The following is a 22,476-nucleotide window of genomic DNA, read 5'->3' on the forward strand; positions in this document are numbered from 1 at the left end:
GCTATGTTCCATGTTTTCCTGCTTCTCTGCTGGTTGGTTTAGTTTTAATAGAGTGTAAATTAGTTTATTCTGCTTTGGATACTGAATACACATACACAAGACATCAAAAATGGGTCTGCTCAACCCAGGGATAAAAAAGTCTACCTGCAGCAGTTTGTTAGAAGTAGCACAATACCTTAGGAAAACCACAGACCTGGCAACCCTGGTCTGCAGCCAGATTGTCTTATGTCCTTCCCTTTCTTGATTTTTAGTAGCCAGTGATGGAGAAGAGACATTGACGAGCACAGTCCTGTTCCAAAAGTTGATCTTGTTTCTAAATGAGAGTGCTGTGAGCGCTACAAAACAGCTGATGCCGAGGGGATTTTTGTCAGAACACTGAGCCCTGAAAACTCTGAGATTGAATGACTTTATATGGAAAATGAGTGCTGGCAGCACAAAAACTTGCGGCTATGGACACAGACCCTATACTGGATAGTTTATTCAAATGTTTTTTGGTAAAAACAGGTGTGTAAAGGCCTTTTCTGTTTAGATTTTTATCAATGAAAAACACGTAAAGTGCTGTTAATTTGATCAGAGTATCTCTTTTTTCCATGCGGGTCCTCCTGGAGGCCTCAGCTTGTCATTGACGCACAGGAAAGATGGTTGAATCCACTGGTTTTAACATATGTTAAATGTAATCCCTTCCCCTTAGCCTACATGCATATTTTAGAATACTTTAAATCTCGCAGTGTTTACATCCATGTTAACTAGCCTGCAGTTTTTTTTCTTCAGTGACTTTGTAAGTACATTGCCGCAGAGAGAACCAGCTCCATAGCACCACTAGAGGTCAAAAACTCCACAGGGAACCTTGGAGATGAAACAGTTTTCAACATAGCACCTGCAGTCTCAACCTTGTAAAGAAACAAACACGTATACACACAAAAATGCATACACTCATACGCTCTCTGGAGTTTAGAATGGATTGAGATATGCCTTTTTGAAATGGAAGAACATATTTTATGAGAAGTTAAATTTGCAATTAGCTCACTGAGCTGGATCTTTTTTTTTTTTTTTTTTTTGAAAGAGCAAATGTTTGTGTGACTTTGCTCTCTTATCATCATTCCCTACACTGCAACATTCAACAAAAGCCGGCTGACTGAAATGACCGTCTTTCCAGTGTAGAAAATGATGTTGAGATTGTTTGTGTTTCACTGAGATTTAAACAGGTCGTAGCATACAGTATAATGTACATCATGGCTTAGATGGCAAAGTTTTAAATAAATAAGATTTACATGGCTGGTATTGACATATTGTAAGAGAAACTCTGGGTTTAACTGTAAAGCAGGTATTTATTACCACCTCCTCTTCTAAAATGTGATAATTTTCCTGTTGAGGAGACTTTAAGAAAGGACAGTTGCAGATTTTTATGCTTGCAGACACAATACCCAGACGAGAGTAATGTGATTTGTCCTCCTGATAAGCACTCGTCTTTATATGTGCTGTGTGTAAATGTGTGTGTGCTTTGAATGAGTAAACCAGTGTATCAAATTCTCCACAGTGGTCTGAGGTCATTTATTATTTCCTGGCTGCAAAGATACCAGCGGGAATGTTAATTTTTCCATGACTACATTACTGTGCATGCATGTTAAGGTGTGTACATGTGTGATAGACACAGTGTGTGGAGATAGTGGGGAAAAGTCGCCCAGTGTTTAACATTTTATCAAACATTGCTTGTGATCATGAAAGATTGTTTTTCTAATTTAGTCAAAAATCAATATCTCCCTGTCTGTCTTCGTCTCTCGCCCTCCCTCTCTCTATGTCCTCCTTTTGAAAAGGGGCAAGGCCATCTTATTATAATTTAGCCCTTAATTACCAGCAGGGGATCAAGGCTAAATGAAGTCTGTGTAAATACTGAAGTGGTTCATTTAGTCTCACCAAAGTGTATCTTCTCTGGTTATCTAACTTCTTTTTAAAACAGGAGCAACCCCATTAAATTAGTCCAGATTTGGCAAAGTTGGCAGTACACTGGAGTGACAGGTCGTCTGAAGATGTGACTCTTTGGTCTATAATGTCGACCACTGAAGTGGGACGCACTTTATTGATAGAGATTGTAATTAACTGGCGGTGTGGAGACAAAGGAAATTGCACATTCGTCATATCAAATTGGCCTAAAGGGCTTAGTAAGAGGCAGATAATGGCTCTTTTCATGCCTGAGCCGTGACCGGAGTGCAGACAGCTCAACATTGTGACAGTTGTATGTACACTATGTGGTCGTGGACACTTACAAAGGATGGAACATTGCTGTCTGCACACAAAAAAATATCAATGTTAAGAAGACTCAGAAAATCCCTGAGATAAGTCAGCCCTAATTCTCTTCATATTTTATGGCTTAATAGTATGGCCAGGAATACCCTCATGTAAGATCAGAGTGTATAATTAGCCAATCTGACATTTATAAAATGATAATCCTTACCTTATGTTCAGAAAGCAGGAAGAGTTTTTTTTGTGTGTTTTTTTTTTTTTTTTTAGATTTGACACCACTTTTTTTTTGAGGAACAACAACTATCATACAAAAAACCTGTTTTACCTATAAGACTGAAAACATACCAGCAGTCATGAGAGAAATTAATTAGGTCATGAAATTGGATGTCCTAAACATATACACTAGAAATTGAGAGGGATCTGGCTGCAGACCATGGATCTCTGACCCCCCCCTCACAGAACCGCTACTGTGAGGTGCCACCTCTGTCAGAATAGAAGTGACATAATTTTTTTTTTTTTTTTGGGGGGGGGGGGGGTTGTTCTTCAGAAACAAAGTTTCATTCATGAAGTAACCACTTTGCAAACAGTACAGACTTAGCAACATTTTTATTTAAAAAATAAAACAGAAAAAAATTCAGTTTAACTCAAGTTTATTACCTCCGCCAAGGAGGTTATGTGATCGGGTGGGTTTGTTCGTTTGTTTGTGTGTTAGCAACATAACTCAAAAAGTCATGGACAGATTTTCAGGAAATTTTCAGGAAATGTCAGAAATGGCATAAGGAAGAACTGATTAGATTTTGGGACTGATCCTGATCACCGTCTGGATCCAGGAATTTTTTAAAGGATTCTGTACTATTGGGAGATAGGGCTAATGGCAGAGGTCTGCACTGTTACCACTTTACACCAGGAGATGGCAGACATGAGTAACTTATTCAAAGTTTTGGGGTTTATACAGTTTGAAAGACACACGCCTGGTTGAGGAGACGAGTTGGAGCATAACAGACAGAAAGACAGCGAATTGTAGAGAGAATACTCACAATGCTGGGAGGAATAGAAGAATATTCCCCCTCTGCCATGACTTCCACATGTAGCGAAGCCTCACTGTGTCTCCACCCCACTGGGGAGGGAGTAATCGGCGAATTAGATATTGGGAGTGATCCGGATCACTGTCTGGATCCAGGAATGTTTTTAAAGGATTCTTCACTATTGGGAGATAGGGCTGATGGCGCTCTCTGAGTGCTTTTCTAGTTTTGATGTGTATTGCTGTTCTGACAGAGGTTGCTTCTCAAAGTACTGGTCTGCAAGAGCTCAGGGTCATCTGAGTGCTACGGTCTGCAGCCAGACTGTCTTGTAGAAATTTGGAATAATCCATTGATGGCTATTCAAGACCCCCAACTCCATATGGAGATGTGGATTAACTGTAATTCAGTTTTTTTCAGATATTGTATAACAAAATTTTGTTCTTTTAAGAATTGCAGAGAAATAAAGAACTACAAAGAACTAAAGACTAAAGAAATCAAGAGATATTCATTTTGTTTCCAAATATTTAAAATTGGAAAAAAGGATAACAGAGAACTTCAATCATGAAAGTAGAGTTCCAGCTGTGATTTAAGGCAGGGCTGGCAAAAGCAGAACAGAGGAAGGGACTGACAATCTTGCAGCTTAAATAATCCACCAAATAGTGGGGATGTTTGTCAGGTGATTGGATGATGATCATGTCAAGTGTGAAATCAAGTTGTCTTCCTAAACTAGCCTGCAGGTGTTGTTCCATTGGAGAAAAAAAGTACATTCAACTCTAGTTCCTCAGATAGATGTTTAAAATTCAACTCTCAGCATGACTCCCTCAAAGTTATTGTGCCAAAATAGAGAAAACTTCAGACAATAATTAAAGACGGATCTCAGAAATCTGTAATTATAAAGTTAAGCTCTCACCAGGGATTTGTCGTTTTCAGAACTGGCAAAATAAGATATCCAAAGAGATGGTAAATTAGATTTTCATCATTAGTCTACTTAAAGCTTATCTTGCAAAATTGGAAAAACAAGGAAGCACCCACTCTTTAAAAATGAAAATCACTCATTGGTTTTTATTAAAATATCCAAAGGACAATGTTGGATGAGAAAAATAATTTACCTCTACATGGAGCATGATTTGTGAAGCTTGGTAGTCTGAGTGGAGCCACAAAACCACCCAGCCTCCATAAACTCAAAAAAAAACCCCAGTCTGCCCTGTTGTGTCTATGTGAATGTGTTTTGGGATTTGTGGCTGTCAGTAAAAGTGTATGGTGGATAAATAAACTTGCACTGACTTGCACAACTAACTGTATTGCATTGAACAAACTTCTCAAATTTGGTCAATTAAATTCAATTTGGTTATGAAACAGTGATTTTTAGTTATGTTAAAACATCGACTTAATCGATCTACTGATAAACTTTGACCCTGACTCACTTAATATAATAAAAGTGTTGAAATAAAAATGATAAACTGATAATGCAGAAATTAAGATCATTTTGATGCTGTTAAGGTAAATAACCATGTGTAACCATAAGAACCATTTAATACTGTCCTCACTGCTATATCATCATAAAAACGTCCTCCCAACCACTATCAACTATTATCAACTACCAGCTGAATGATGGAAACAATGCTTATCGCAAACAAAGAGGCTGTTATCTGAGTTTTTCTCCTTGTCGTCTTCCTGCTCTGATGTATTTTCCTACAAATCACTACAATACACAGATAAGTATCACATCTGTTTACTCGTAAAAATCAAATCAACAGCCTCTTGAACAGTAAGTCATGCTGCTTTATCGCCAGTCACTTAAATGGCAGCTCAATTACCGTTGTTTTTCTTTTATTTTTTCTCAGAAATTTCCTGTTTTTATGTTTGCTACAAAAGAAAAAGACCAGGGACCGCCGGTTTTATTCCACTAATTTGCTATGGTCTTTTTTTTTTTGCATCCTCTTAATCTTTGGATACTGTATATCACAGAGCAGTGGTTTTCAAATAGGGGCATGTGAAGGCACCCCAGGGAGTATGCGAGATTTTGAAATATGTATATTTTAAAAATTCAATCCATGCAAAAATAGTTTAAAATAACTACAAAATATTTCAATAGAATACAAGTGCAAGTTCATAAACTGAATTTTATATTTAGAAGGCTATTCAGGCAGGATGGTTTGACCCATCCTGGCACATGCCACACAACCCTGTTTAATGGCTTCTTTTCAGCCAAAAAAGCTTTGCACTGTTTCCGGGATACTTGGCTGAAAAAATATTTCACGGGGTACATCACTGAAAAAACACTGAGCACCACTGTCATAGAGCACTGAGGCTTGTTACAACTCTAAACACCCAAACTCTTTATTGTTTTCTGCATGATTGAGTTTGCTGGCCTTCATTGACCACTGGTAGACAAAATCTTTGACATATCCTTTTTGATAAGCTTTATTTAATCTGCTTCCTTTGTACTTGTGTAATTCTATTAATTTGAAAAATGCCAGAAGCTTCAATCTGGACTCTGTGTCTCATTTACAATACTTAGTTTTGCTACACAAAAAGACAAAAATGTCCGGACGCCTGACCATTAAACCAACAGGGGATGTAATAACACAGAAGTGGAATACATGTACTTTAATTCAGAGCTGGCCCCTCTTTTGCAGCTTTTGCAATAACATCTACTCTTCCTGGAAGGCCTTCAACAAGATTTTGGAGTGTTTCTGTAGGAATTTTTGCCCACTCATTCTGTAGAGCACTTATGAGGTCAGGCACTGATGTTGGACGAGAAGGCCTGGCTCGCCTTCTCTGTTCCAGTTCATCCCAAAGGTGCTCAGTGGGGTTGAGGTCAGGGCTCTGTGCGGGTCAGTCAAGTTCTTCCACACTGAACTAATCAAACCATGTCTTTATAGTCCTTGCTTTATGCACTGGGGCACAGTCATGTTGGAATAAAAAGGGGCCTTCCTCAAACTGTGGCCACAAAGTTGGAACAAAGCATGGTGTAAAATGTCTTGGTGTGCCGAAGATTGCCCTTCGTTGGCGATAAGGAGCCTAGCCAAACCCTGGAGAGCAGCCCCATATTATTATCCCTCCCCTAAAATTCTAAATGGAAGAAAATTTTAAGAAACCCATGTCACCTCCCAACCCCTCTTATTTTAGATTTCATTGGTTCTTCTTTGTCTATTGAGACTGTTTCTTATATTGCAGGCATTTCTGTTTATAGGTACAGATTTCTTGACTGTACCAAGGCACCTCTGTATGACTTGTAATCCTTGTATGTACCATATATGATCATTTCAGTACAGTTAAACTCTTTCATGAGATCCCCCATCACTCTTCAAAGAACAAAAGGTTGCTCTCTGCAGGAAGCTGGGCACACTTGGTGGGAACAAAGGCAGCCCCTGTGACAGCACAGAGGTCTGTTACAGCCTCTTTAACCAGGTAATACGATAAAGGCTAAACATACAGACCAGTGAGAGAGGAGACCAGTGTTAGATGAAAGTGATGTCACACAAGATTTGAGGTTGAAAGAACAGTGTCAAGCTTTACTGAAAATGAAATAGAAATACTGAAAAACAATCTAAGAGGGGAGAGGATGTTGGTCAAACAGAGCCAACCCAGCAGTGAGCTGTAGTACTCACCATATTCCCCTGAACTACTCACCACAAAATAAACTGAACTAATAGAAAATAAAAAGACCAAAAATCAGCACTACCAGCCCAAACTGAATTAACAAACTCCAGCAATCTAAGCATGCAGGGGAGCTCAGAGGAAAGGGAGAAAAGCCTGCTGTGAAAAAGAGGAAGACAAAAAGAAACAAAGAGGAGAGAAAACAAAATTCTAATCAGTTGCTTTGTCCAGGAGTGTGTGCCAGCCTATCGCTCCTCTGCCTGCTCCTTGAAATATTCCTCCTCCATTCTGAGGCAGAGTGCAGTCTCTCTTCTCCCTGTACAGACAGAGGGAAGAGAGGGACTAAAGAGCCAGAGAGAGAGAGCAGGGTCACACGTAACAATGTTCCCTCTTGAACTCTGTCATAACACTGCAAAAACTTTTAAGTCAAAGATATCTCATTACACTAAATATAAGTATAAATATTGTCTCCTGATAAGTCCAGATAAGGACCTGGAACAGTAACGATGATGGTTAAGGCAAGATTATGGTTCGCTTATTTGGCTTTTAAGATTTTTTAAGATTTTAAAATCATTAAAATAAAGTCTTTGGCTATATCTGGTGTCTCCTAACTGCTTGCACTGTATTATAACTGGTCAAAAAAGGCCTGGAAAGGGGAGCAGGTGGCCTAGTGGTTAAAGGCGCCCCCCATGTACGCGGGCGGCCCGGGTTCGAATCCAGCCTGAGGCCCTTCACTGCATGTCTCTCTCCCACTCTTGACCCTGTTTCCAACTCTATCCACTGTCCTCCTCTATCTAATAAAGGCACAAAAATGCCCAAAAATAAATCTTTAAAAAAAAAACAAAAAAGACCTGGAAAGACTTCATGTTTTCAACCAAATACCAAACCAAAAATCCAAGTGTTTGCTCATAGGTAAGGCAAACTCTAGTCTCCTGTGAAATATTTTTATTTTATTGACTTTTTTAGTTTATTTGGCAGGGGAAGATGCAGTATACATGGAGAACTGAATGAAAGTTTTCCATGGATTGCACCATAGCATTTGTAGCTGATGCTAATAACCCTAAACTAAAGAGAATTAGGCAAAGTATTTATCCCTGTGGGGCTTCTGTTGCAAATGTTAAGAATAAAGATCTTCATCTAAGTCACAACAATCGACAAACACAGTCTGCTTAAACTAATACCGTGCAAAAAATCGTATGTTTTCATGTTTTTATTGATCAAACCATTCAAACATTCACAGTGCAGGGTGGAAAAAGTATCGGAGATCGGAACACATTTGATGACCAATTTATACAGAAATCCAAGAAATCTCAAAGGGTTCACATACTTTTCTAGTGATTGTGTCTTACTGTTCTACTGTATCTCAAATACTAATACTATTTGCCTTTTTTTTAATTAAACTATTTTAGTATATTATATTATATCATCTTATAGTATAGTATAGTATAGTATAGTATAGCATAGCATAGTATAGTATAGTGTAGTCTAAGATATGGTCATTTTAGATTTAAGTATGTTTTTATTTTGGCAAGGTTTTTACTTCTTTATAGAAGTTTGTGTTTTGTTTTTTTTTTTGTAAAAATGAGGGGATTAAATGTAAGAGATGTCTCATGTCATGTGTAGGGTTGTTCGATACCTGTACCAGTATCGGAAGTACGTCCGATACTGCTTAAAATGCAGGTATCGGTATCGGCGAGTACAAGAGTTTATGCAGAGTTTATGTGTCTTTTGGGGACTTTAATGATTCAATCCACACCAGTAAACCTGACATTGAACATCTTTTTATCCATTTTAATTGAATTCTAATCATTTATTACCACTAGCTTGAATGCTCACCGCCATATTGTTTCTCTCTGAGTGTCCATCAGCCAATGGCAGGCTGTTCCGTAAACATGTGATGCTGCAAAAAATAGCAGAAAGGAGAGAAAGTCCAATGCACTTGATGATTTATACAGCTGTACATTAGGTACATATCTGTATACAACAATTTTTAATATGCGAGTTGTAAGTTTTATATTGTATTTGGAAAATTGCAATAAAGTTTGTATTAAAAAAGGAAGAGAGATAGAGAGAGTCTGTGTTGCAGCCCCCTGTATTATTATTATTTTAATATTTAGCAGCAAAACTCAATAATCAGCATTAAAACAACTTTAGGGCCACAGAGATGCTGATTATGATTCTATTTGTTGAGCTGTTTTGATTCAAATATAGGTCTAAAATAATTTGGTAGTCTGAATAGTCATTTCAGAAAGTTCAGACTGGTATCGGATCAGCCGATAACCAACACTGTGGTATCGGAATCGTATCGGGAAGGGAAAAATGGTATCGGAACATCCCTAGTCACATGTATCTAGAATGTGCCATCTAGTAACAGTGTAACTTGCCTACACAGTACTTCCTGTACTGGCACTAATTATGGACCTGTATCCAAAATATGAGTTGAAGAATTGTTCTGTTAGGGCTTTATTGCAGGTAATACCTGCTGTTAACAAGGTACAAGGCTTTTTGTTAGAGAAATGGTTCATAAACAGTTGGCTGTCTATTATCCTTTTAATTAACCTTTATTTTGTTGAGGTACATATTTTGCCATCATCCAGTCTGTTTCTGTTTATTCATCTCAGGCTTTTCTTTGATGATATGGAGCAGAGAAAACTCCTGACCTTTGAGAAGGAGAGTACTAATCTTCCAGACTTTTCCCAGATGGGGGGGGTGGATCTATGTTAGCGTTGGTGTTGTCCTGGACTTTCTCTAAGAGCTGTTATTTCATAGGTGGTTGAATCTAATGAAGGCTTTACAGCTCTGTCAGCATCTTATTGACAGCTTGATAACTATTGTCTGCTCTCTTCCTGTTCTGTCACCTCCATTTCCCTTCTTTTTAAATTCACTGTCCAACCTCTCTGGCACTCTCTCTCTCTTCCCCTTTCTGCTCTCCTCTCACTCTTTGTGCTTCTACTGTCACTCTTTGACTCTTTCAACTTTCCTCTTACATTTTACATTACTTTCTCTTTCACCCTGCACCTCTCTCTAGTGGTTCTGTTGGACACTACGACAGTGCTGGGAGAACTGGACTGGAAGACCTATCCTGTCAATGGGGTGAGTGACTTCAGACATTCATAAATCACAATAATTTACTTTGAATCTTTTTTGTTTTTTAACTCTATCTCACCTTTAATGAATACAGCCAAACAAGTTATTTTATTAAATGACGTAAAAATTCCATGGTAATCTATAAGCACATAAATGCATGAGTAAACCAGTCACACCTCAAAACTAAAAATCTCAACTGCTAGAAACCTGTGCTACCCTTTCAGTCAAAAACTGAACCTTTATGCCACAGATGTCAAGATTTTTCTTTTCTATAACATGAGTCTACAGGCAGCAGGGGACACCGTGTACCTGTCAGACTTTCTGACAGTAGTCTGTGACTGTCTATACATCTATTGTAAGGAAAGAAAAACTGGCCTGAATATAGCTGAAAGTTAAATACTGTGTAGTTATTGTTCCAATAGCATTCTGTTAGCTTATATTTGTGAAATTTTTATTGAAAGGAAAGCCCCTTGAGATAAATCATCTCGTTTTCAAGGGGTCCCATATCAACACATTTATCTGCTTATCATAGGCAATTTACCATGACAGAGAGTGCTGTTATGCAGGATAAATGTGGAATTATTGTTGTGTTTGATAACAACTGAATAAACAGTTTTAAGAACCAAGACCAAAAATGCAGACAGGCCAGTCTTTTACCCACACTCTTTCACTGCAAAGCCATTAACACGTGCAGAATGTGGTCTGGCTCTGTCTTGCTGAAATTAGCAGGGACTTCCCTGAAAAGGATGTCGTCTTGACAGAAGCATAAGCTGCTATTAATGCCGTCAATACACCCTTCATCATTAGAGATGCTGGCTAATGAGCTTTAGGTTGATAACAACCTGGATGGTCCTTTTCCTCTTTAGCCTGGAGAACTCGGCATCCATTATCTCCAAAAATTATCTGAAATGTTGACTTGTCAGACCACAGCAGAGTTTCAACTAGACTTTTTTGTCTCTGGCCAGAATGGCCTAGAGAAGTCAAGAATTCAAACCATTTAGAACAACTGGTCATTTGATAGCCATATGATCAATAACCTGCATTCAACAGCAAGAAGACAAAAGTAATGAAAATTTTGAGCTTTTCCTTACACACATGTGGCAAGTTGCACAATATGCGTCTATGTTAAATACATAAACAACAGCGCTTAGCTTCACATTAGCGCTGTTAGCTCTAAGTTAGCTCATTACCAAATTAGCTGCTACCATAACTTAACAATTTGCAACAGCCAAAGATTATCCTCCCTTGAAAACAATTAAACACTACGTTAAAACTGTGCATTACAAATGAAAATGGAGTCTTACCATCATTTGTCCCATATTAGTCCTCATAAACTGATGATCTCAACTGTAACCTCTGCTAAAACCCTAAAAATTAACCACCCTGGCCACTGCATCGGCTCAGCCATCTGCAGTTCCCTGTTTTGGCTTCTTTACTATCTGCAGCAATGACTAATTCACAGTCTTTCCATTCTTTTGATTTCCCTGCATGGTTGTCAGAAGCTCTAAAATTCCATGTAGATACGCTTTGTTTGACATCATCAACACTGATCCCATGAATATTACCACCTAAATTAGTCATGTGCTGTGTTATGCATATGCACAACCCTAGCACCAAACAGGAAGTTAGTCATAGTAAAATTACTCTGAGTTTTCTTAAAGGATTTTTGCAACATATCTTCTAGATAACACGATATATAATATGTAAGTACTCACAATTTACTTTTTAACTGGCATATTTTTCAGCTGGAGATGTTGGCCATTAATATTCTTATCTACCTGTGAAATGGCCAAAATACAGTAAATACCAGCTAATGGAAATCCTGGACCATAGAACCGTTTTTCACTTTAGATCAGTTGTTCTCCAGTGAATAAAGGCTCAGAGAAGTCAGCAGTGCTTCTAAATGTTGCTGATGTATGGTATTTGCTTTTTATAGTAGTCTTAGCCTGTATTTGTACATGCAGTGACATACTGTGTTAACTAGCAATAGAACAAATCCAGTTTTGCAGAGTTGCCTGAGGGATTGAAGGTCACAGGCTTTCAGTGTTGGTTTTCAGCCTTGCCCCTTGAAGCATGATGATACTGGCTTCACTCTCAAATGCAGCCTGTTGATTGATACTGGGGAGGAGGTGCTTTAAAATGCTGTACAGCAGTGCTGACAGGTGACAGGTGTGCTTACTGCCATGAAGCTAATGAATGAGCTGAGTATGGATTGTTTTAGAGCAGCACTGTGATTAAAACGATGCACAAGATACAGGTTGTGGTGAAAGGAGAACGTTGCATAAATGTATAATAGCTTACGCTTTCTTGCATCACATTAACGAGGCATCTCAGTAAATAATGTAATAAATAGTACAGTCTAGACCAGCTAAGTACAGATGTATCATTGGCCTTTTATTGTGATTTGGGGTTATATAAAGAAAAAAATGGATAGTTGATTGTTTAAAGTCATTTAAACTATCAACATTTCATGCAAATTTGGCATGATTTCACAAGACAGTTTTAACCTGTTCTTTTTGGGGGGGTTTTTTAAGTCACTTGAGTTGTAACACTGGTACTTCTACATAGGTTGAGTGTCTGAGCTTGTTGATCCTGCACAGATAACATTTCTCTGCCAGTTTAGACACAACAAAGCCAGGAAATGCTGGAGAAACGATAACACCCTCCAGAAGACAATGTGCTGGAGCTTAGGTTTAATCAAGTGACTGTGGACTGGATAAACGCAGTTTACTCTGTGAACAATTGAAGTGTCACAACCTAAATATGGTTAGGTTCATGATAGACTCTTCATACTCACACATTCATAAACACAATAGTATGAAAATCCTGGACAGCCTCTCATTTCTTAAGATTTTTAATCATAAGCAATACTGCAATTTTGGTCTGAACTTGCCATGATTGACATTCCTATTGCACCACAGTTTTAACCCTCAGAGACCAAGGCTGTCATTTATGAAAAGAAAAGACGCAGGACACTACCCATGCCTTTGTAACCCTCACAGAAAAATATTTAATAAAATGTATACAAAAAATACATACCAGTAAATTTGATATGAAACATCTTATTTGTAATATTTTTGTATTGAAACTGTATTTCATTATATTTATCATTATTATATTATTGTTATTTATAATAATAATAATAATAATAATAATAATTATCATTATTATTATTATTTATTACTTTTCATTTATTTTGATCGTTTCTACCACTAGCTTAGGATACTCACCCATCATATTGTTTTTCACAAAGGCCAACCAATGGCAGGCTGTTCCATTGTTGTGTCATGCTTTGCTAAATTGAGCATTTCAAACTGAGCAGATCATGCAGGTGATGGCCTGAATAGCTCATATAGAGAAAAAGAGAGACAGAAAGCCTGTGACATGTCCCTCTGTGTCACTGCAGACAGGCACTGCTTGAATAATGGCTCAAAAAAGGGCAATTTTTCAATATGTGAATATTTGCAGTTTTTGTCACATGATGATAATGTTTTCGATTTTTTGCCCTAAAAAGACAGGAGAACAAGTTTGTGCAAAACATGTCATAGGTATTATTGTTATGCACAAACATATCTTTTAGTATTAATTGCTGCTTTGTTTTTTCTTCTGTCTTTTTAGTCCCCTAACTTTTTTAAAATTCAAGTGAAGTTACTGCAGCACATGTATTCTTAAAGCCCAGGTGGTCCTGGAAAAAAAAATATGTTTTTAGCTTAACTGTGCACCACAGCGTTGATGTTTTACAAGCTTTTTAAGACATTAAGTCCAAGCGAGATTCAAGGGCTCTGTTAATCAACTGTTCATCATCTGTTCTGTTAATGAATGTCATATAGGAGGGAGAAAAGCTGTTAATTGTGCCTTCCCTGGTCTGTACTGCAAGGTACTTGCAAAGGGCTCACTGATGGTGTGAACCAGAAAGGTTCACTTCAACATAACACTTGCATAAGGCAAAACCTTGTATCTCCATTCTTCATGAAATTTTTTAAAAATATATTAGTGCTATTGGTCACTTTACATCTGTCAGTGGTTTTAACACATTTCAAGATGATAAAAAGTGTCAAAAGGATGCTGACTACGACCATTCAGTGTTCACTTATTTGGAAAAATACAGGATCGTTTTATTCCCTGAGAAGTGGTGAATTTTAGTTTTCATAAAGTACCCCAGCTTCTAAATGCCCTCTCTCAGGATGGCAAAGGCTATAAAACAGTGATTTAAGAGCACCAGTGTGTTGCTTCCTAATGCATTACCCCAACACTGCAAACAATTATGGAAAAGTTAGTGCATATGCATATTAATTTTTTTGTGGCACGGTGCGGTTATCTTTTGCTGGACGAGCATCTTAAAAAATGTAGGTACAGTAAGAGTATACCCACTCCTCCAGGCACCACTACACCACTGGCTAAGTCTGAAGTGCTATAGATTTAATTCTAACAAATGTCTCAGCTGGGACTGAGGAACCACCACAGCAATAGTTTCTTTTCTTTCTTTTCAGGATGGTGTCTCTAATTTGGGACATGAGGTTGTAGCTGGGCTGTTTGTGTTTTCAGGCCATTATTAAAAGTGTAATAAATCCTTTGGAGCAAAACCAATAAATAGAAACAAACCAGTGAGATATTTCAGGGCTGAATACCAATATTGAAACAGCTTCTCCTGCATACAGCAGAAAACTTTTTTTTTTTTTTTTTTTTTTTTTTTTTTTGCTATGGGGAGGAACAACGTCATTAATTGGTTGAACAAAAAAATGCAAGTCCAACACCCAGATTCACATCAGATCAATAATTCATCACAACCACAGTGATTTAATGATATTTTCATAACACCTCTGTCTCTCTCTTCCCTTAAGTCTGACAATGACAAATTGTCTTGTTTTAATCAAAACCTCACATCTCTTAGCTGTTGTTGTTAATACAACAGTATGTGTCTCTTCAGTGAATGTGTGCGTCAGGAGGGATGCTCACACAGTTTCATGTTTTTTCTGCCTGTGGTGACATAAAACATTAATATTCTGCACAGAAAGGGGAACTACGCTTTAATTTTTTTGTAGGCTGTACACATCAATCACACAGATCCCTGTTGGCATGTTGTGTAAAAAAAAAGAAGGAACTCTGCCTGCTTGACACTTGCCTACACATGTCTCTCTGGAGTCTAACGGTTATTAAAGACAAATTCTGTTTTACATTTTCCCAACAGTTAAGAGTAAACAATAGAAAAAATGGACGGTGGATTATCTGGCCTAAAGTGAAGTCTGTACTGATAAGAACAAATAATGCTGGCATTGGCCCTTTCTGTGTGAAAGCGTGTCATCCAAATGAATGGCAGTAAATGGGAACGACAAGGTCTAGTAATTTAAAAGTTTAAGTTACAAAAACTGTATAAATTATGATTTTGTTGAACAGGGATTGGCATCATGATATCACAGGGTCATAAACAGTGTTACTTTAGCTCAGCACTTCTTTGTAGTGTTAGAAATGTACTCCCTCAGTGTATCATTTTGAACTATTAAAGTCTTATCCTTATATTAACACTGCAAGGTGTAAATATTTATGTAATTAGTTACTTTAAAACGAAATATTGCTAAAGTAAAGATTTGAACGAGCAAAGTCTTATTTCCTTTCTCTGTTAGACTAACAGTGAATGCATTAACACTCTCAAGTTACTCCAACACTAAAAGTCATTTTACCCAGATTGGATTTTAAATTACACTTAAAGAGTTAAAATCAACTCTGAAATGTTTAACACTGAGAAGTCAACACTCCAGTTTTTGCTGTGCACTGTTTTCTAACTACTGCCATTCACTCTGGCCTTGTTCAGCTAAATGAGGCCATGGTCACTCTAGGGAGTGGAGATGATGTTGGGCTGCCTTCACTGATAGCTCATAAACCCATCCTCCTCCATGTTAACCAATGGGACACTGGAAACAACGTTCAAATAAAATCAAAATGTACAGCATGCCAGATGTGTTTTGAGCAAGTGCAGTTTAATCAAAATTGATGTTATAATACCAATAAATAACCCTTGGGTGTTTTTTGAAGCCTACATATTTCAATAACCCCCCATGTTTCAAGTAAATTTCTACAAATTTTCAAGGGAATTTCCGATAATCACAATGCAAATTTCCAAAAAATAAAAGTCTTACCAAATTCCCCCAAATTACCAAATATATGCCCCCAAATTCCATAAACATTGGGAAAATTCCCCTTAAAATTACAAGCAACATTCCCAAATTTCTATGAAAATACTTGAAAATTTCAAGCCCCCTCCTGTCCAGTAGAAAAATGTAATTCCCATGAATTGCAATTACATTTTCCTTACTACCATGGAAATGTATGAAAACATGCAAACAAATTATCCCAAACCTCCTCAAAAATGTCCCAAATTTCCATGAAAATGTCAGTTTCAAGGCAAATTTCCTCCAAAACTTCAAGTGAAGCGCTCCAAAAATGCACAAAAATATTCCCCCAATTTCTTTGAAAATACTTGAAAATTTCCATCTTTGGCCAACAGAAGGAGGCTGAGCCTGCTGTCATTTACAGACTATTGAACAAACACTGTAACAGTGTCCAACATATTTTTCCCTTGAAATGTAATGCCAGTTGGACACAGGGAATAAATAAAGTATTCTTTGGAAGTTTTTCGACCTGAAAATTGTTTGAAATAGCTTTAACCTCTATAAACTCACAGCCAGTTTGGGTGGCCTGTTAATGCTGTTTTTACATCCCTCAATCCGAGGCTTATCAAAACCCAGGACAATAGTGTTTGGTTTAAAACACAAGATAGCCATAGTGCACTTTTCCCTGAACAATAATGTGTTAAGCTGGACCGTTCTCCAGCACAGAAACAGAGCTGAAGCATGAGCTGTAAGCTATTGGAGACTAAATAGGCAGAGACCTACATCGATTAGGTTAGAAAGAGTGCTTACCTTTAGCAGCAGAAACATGTCCTGGTGTTGGTTAAGACTGTGACTACATCGGGATTCAAGTCTATACTCAGCCATTATTTGGCTATAAAAACAATGATGAGATGTGCAGAAGATGAAATGTATTTTGGCAGGTATTCACAAACTGTTTACCCTGTCATATTACCTTTCCACACTGTCAGAATCTGGTAGGATTTTTTTTTTTTTTTTTCAAAATTATTGCATGCTATAGTTTAGTTTCTTGTGAAAAAGCAAAGCTCCTCTAAAATGTTGTTCTGCATTAAAAGTGCGACATTAGCATCTAATTATCACTCCAAACGGCACCTCTTTTGCTCCCTTTCTCTTGCTCTGTTCTGTCTAACATTTCCCTCATTACTATCACAGACAGTATTTGAATAACACACATCTACCATGTGTAGGCGAGGGGAGCAGGTTTTTTCTGGGCACATGTGTGTTTTGTAAGGTGCTTGTGTTGAACTCCAAAATGAAAGAAAGTCCTGTTAATAATTTTGGATCCTCTACTTACATTTGAAAATGTCAAATTAGGGTCTTAAAAACACTCAAAGACCATATTAACTTATGTACATATATTTAAATGAGTTTGATCGGGTCATAAACCTCATCAACTAATAGTTTATAAACACCCAAGCACATTCATAGTGTGCTGCAGTCCTTGCTGTTTTAAAGGATGATCTCTTTATCTGCTTGCAGAAATTGCATCTGCACCTTTTTTGAGCGGTGAACAACTTTCATGACTTTCCAATGACTAAACTCCGAGGCTGTCAGAGATTCCTGTCTGCAGCTGAGTGCAGACCTTAAGCTGCCAGGAGCCATGGTGGAAAAAAGTCATTACAAGTAGTGAGAAACTCTCCACAAGTTCTCCATGTCTAAACATCCCTGCATGAGTCACCATATCAATATTCATGGTTTCTTCTGACGTCACCCTCAGGGTGGAAAGTTCAAATGTTGAATCAGAGGGATAAAGTTGGTCTGCAGCATTTTCAGCGTGTTTAAATGCGGGAAATCTGACATCTTGAACAGTACTGTCAGCTGTGTGAAAAAAAACTAAAAACAACATTCTCAGTGAAAATGTAGAGGGTCAGGGCATATATTAAAAAAACATAAATTAGAATAACCTGTCAGACAAATCGCAACAGCTCTCAACTAATGATGTTGATCTGCCTAGGGGAATAACTGTACATTGGTTTAGCCAACTAGTCTAAAGACAGGTAGACTCATTCTGTAGACCGACTTCACACTGTACCAATGCAAAGTTGGTTTACATTAATATAGCTAGTGTTAGCATTGCTAGCACCACCAGCCTTCAATCCTCTTTGCAGTTTAACATCCACATTCTTGTGCTGAATTTTGGTACTTATTGCTACGGTTATATGTGAGTATAACCCGACATGGCCTCCAGGCAACTTAATCCCTACTTTCTGGATTAAAGTATGGCTATACAGTGCCAAGACAGTCTCTGACAGCCACTCTCCCAACCGTTCAACTGAGATGCGGTATATTTCAGAACAGAAACACATGCTAAAACTTTTGAAATAAAACCGGATTAAACTTCTGTTTACAGTTCAGGTAAGGGTTAATGTCAGAGTTAGGATACTAAAAGTTAAAAACCTTCTCTGCAAAACCCAATTACAAAATGTTCAAATAAAAGATCTGCTTATAGGAAAAAACTCATTCTTCATGAAAACATTCTAGTGCAGCCAGCATAGCTTATGTAGCTCTGTTAGCTGCGAAAACTATATAAATACTTAGCTCACTAAGCATCTGCCTATGGTACGTACCTATGTTACATCCATAGCTAAGTTAACTTTAGCTAATCTCATGCTGCTACTGCTAGTTCTGATCTCATGGTGGTAATGCTGGTCTTTATTATAGGCTACATCAGAGCATACGGTCTAGACCTGCCCGCTTTATAAAGACTCTTGAGATAATTTCAATTATGAATTTGTGCTATTCAAAGATTTATAGATTGATTGTCATCAAGAACAGCTACAGTGTCTACTAGTGATGAGCAGCTGTGTAACAGTTTAAATGGAGCATTTGACAGGGATTTTGGTCCTGAACTGATAAAAAAAATTATCAAGAATTAGTTTATTAGTTTTTACTTGTAATTCTGATGCGGACTATCAAAGTGTAATCTCAAAGTACACAGCATTATTTTTTCCTCCATCTCTGGCCCTGATCCTCTTCCTTCTGTCCTGAGCCTCACCTGTTTAGTTTTTCTCTTCTTTTGAAGTAAATGTTTAAGCTCATTATTTTTTCTTTGTGTTGGTGCATTGTGCGTTTGTTTACATTGATTATTCAGTGTAAAAGTGTTGGCATAATAAGCCAAAACTTCAGCCCAAACCTTCTCAATTTACTCAATCCCTAAATGTGTTTATTTCTAATTTTTGCTTTTATTTCTTATTTTAACACAACACCGCAAAGTTTCTTTGTGGAAAAAAATGTAAAAAAAAGTGTAAATTCAATGTCTTCTTTGTAATGAGTCTTTTAACTTAACAATAACCCACAGTTATAGTAACCTTAAACATACAGCACATTTTCTTAAAGATTTGTCAGATACAAATATGCAGGTTGACCTTGGCAATAAATCTATTTTATCAATAAATTGTTTTTGTGGAAAATCTAGATTAAGAAAAGAGAAACTTTGATTTTCTCTTGACTTTCCTCTGCTGCCTCCCTCGGGTTTTCCAGGTTCAGTTCAGGACAGACTGGTGGAAAACGCTGCATCAGAATGAGAAATGTTTGAATAACTTACACTGGGCTTAAGATGAAGATTAAACTAATTTGTAAACAACCACTAAAGTACATTTCTGAAAGAGATTAACAACATCAATAATCCAGTTTATTATAAGTGGCTGATGTAGCCTATTTCTGACATAACTGTTAATGTTCTACCTTATCTGCTGTATGGCTCTATCATTTGTACAGGGAATAGAGTTTTATATAAACAACAAAGGTGAACTTTATGCTTTACATTGATAGTAAGTATAATACAATATTAAAAAAATTATAAAACATCATAAAATACAATATTATTCATCATACTACTTAAAATACTTCATACTCCCCTGAATTATAGGGCACTTTTAAAGACCAGTTTGCAGTTTAAGCTTCCTTATAAGGTTAAATGTTATTCATGTGTAGTCTTTATTGAAACAGAAATTAAACTCACTTAACACACTGACACCATAAATCAAGTTTGATACAAATAAAACTTGTTTTATTTCTAGTAAGTAAAGTTTATTTAATATAGCACCTTTTGCAGAGCAAGTCACAAAGTGCTTTACAAAACAACATAAAGAAACAGTAACAACAACAGGCAACATGTGGTCTTTTGTGGTATTTGATTTGGTATGATAACCCTGACCGAAAGGTAAAATATGTAGAAAATAAAATGGAGCCCAGGACAGAATCTTGAGGCCCACCTCAGGACAAAATACACAACATATATATGGGTAGGGGTCAAGTGACACTGAGAACCACCAATCCAAACAGTAACATGAGAACCAGTCAAGAGCGGTCCCAGTAACCTCCAATTTCCACATACAGCGACCGCGTCACGATCTGCTGGCGAATTGTACTGCTGAGCAAATCGCTCCCTCTCTAGTCTGTCAGAGCAGTTTCAATGCCAAAGCTCCAGGCGGGCAGCAGCATGTCCCTGGAGCTCCGTTTAGTTTGAGATACGCTGCAGGTCTATTTTCAGCACTGGCCGCTGCCAAACCGCGTTAGTTCTCGTTGATCATAAACCTCCAAACAGGAAGTCACAAGCGTAGAATATCCAGCTCTTTCAAAATACACAATGTACGGACTCCCGATCATAAATCATCACTATATCAACATTACGTCTCATACTGCAGCGAGAGCAAAGGGTCACAGAGCCACAACAGCACCACTGATGATGAAAAGTTAACTTTTGAAGACATTTAGCCAAAGAATTTTACATAAAACCACAGCTCCTTTAAGCAAAAATTAACCTTTTAACTTCCTAATGTACTCACACAATGGCGGAAGCAATAATATCATGGACTTATACTGGAATGGTTGATAAATTAACGCAAAAAGATAAAATCGTCCGCTGTTGACATGCTATTCCTGTGTAAACTCGCAGCTCTCCCTCGATCTCTGCCCACTGATCAGGGATGCGCGCCGCAGCGCTGCGCTCTAGACACGCTTCCAGTGGGCAAGGTCACTCGCCTTCAGTCGGATCAAACCAGCGGTGCTTTGGTGCACGGCGCAGTCGTATGCGGAAATTGTGGGTAACACCCACCCGCATGAGTCTGCCACTGAGGACACTGTGATCCACAGTGTCAAATGCAGAGCTCAGGTCTAGGAGTGCTAAGACAGAACATTCACCTGCATCAGAGGCTGTGTCACCCAGCCCTGTCTTTAAGTGTTGTCATAGACAATACCACTGTCAAGTGTTGTCATTGGGTTGCAGTGGTCACACTGAAACAACTGAAATATGACAGCTGCAGGGTGATTGGAGATTGAGAGGGGTCATGGCTGAATTGCTCGGAGCTTAGGTGACTGGACACCCATACCAGCTGATTACCAGAGCAGGAAACAGAGCAGGAAAAGGAAGACACGTGAATGAGTGATTATTAATGAATGAAAGGATGAATGGAAATGCTTCCTGCTTGAACTTAGACTAAGCTTCACTAGTTGAACTTTATTTGTGTTCCTTTCCCCATCAGAACATCTGCTTTGTAATGCGCTGCTTTAAACCACAATCTAAACAGTGCTTTTCCTGCTTTGACATGACAACAAATCTACATTTTGCTGGTGCAACTTCCTGTCACTGGGCAGGAGAAATCTGTTCACTTTAATGCAAACATAAATTAAGCACACATCCGTCTGCAATCCGCTGACTGAGAGGCTCAAGGGTCTGTTTGCTTTCATGCTGCCTAGATGACTGTTTCCCTCTCAAGGGTACTACACACCACAACTATCACCTCAGGTACATCAGCCACAAGCACCAGTCCACTCAGGCCCACTCCAATGTATTAATATGTCTGCCATAAGGAATTGATGTCAACCGAGCATCTGCTATTTGTCTGTCCACTTCATGTCTGAAGAGGGACTGAGACTCTTGAGATAAATGGTCGTCTAGTGAGCAATAATGGTGAAGTTTTCCTCAGGTCTCCAACTCACTCTTTCAAATAACTATCTGTATGCAGACAGGGCAGTCATTAATTGTTGCAAACTTTGTTAAAATCCCTTCGGACCAGGAGAAAGTGCATCTGAACTCGCAGGAGTCAATAGGACATGTTAAAGGGGGCAGGCTTAATTGCAGTGTGAGTGTGATTGTGTTTAGACAAAGTGTTTTAATTGCTTTTTGGATTAAGTGAGGAAATTTTTAACAAACTCAAGGGTCATGATGCCAAGCTATGCAATTAGGCCTAAAAATATATTTTTTGTTCCAAATCTTCAGTATTTTATCTCAGGATGAGACTGAAAACTAAGTGAACAGTGTGGCTTTTTATGCTGGCCAGTTCCACAAAGTCTAGTATTGTTCTTTCACACTGCAATAAATGGAGTTGTTCTACACCTTGAACTTAAAAAATGTTTTCTGTCTGCTACAGTGCGCT

At 38.0% G+C, this 22,476-nt stretch overlaps 1 protein-coding gene across 1 annotated transcript in view; it reads left to right on the plus strand.

Annotated features, from left to right (window-relative positions):
- Positions 1-22,476, plus strand: part of LOC121525718 (ephrin type-A receptor 6-like) — a 101,919-nt gene that overhangs the window by 13,296 nt on the left and 66,147 nt on the right. The window contains exon 2 of the mRNA XM_041811860.1: positions 9,895-9,959. Within this exon, the coding sequence (XP_041667794.1) occupies positions 9,895-9,959 (65 nt within the window). The remainder of the gene's footprint in view (positions 1-9,894; positions 9,960-22,476) is intronic.

Source organism: Cheilinus undulatus, linkage group 1 (assembly GCF_018320785.1).
Source record: "Cheilinus undulatus linkage group 1, ASM1832078v1, whole genome shotgun sequence".
Classification (NCBI taxonomy): Eukaryota; Metazoa; Chordata; class Actinopteri; order Labriformes; family Labridae; genus Cheilinus; species Cheilinus undulatus.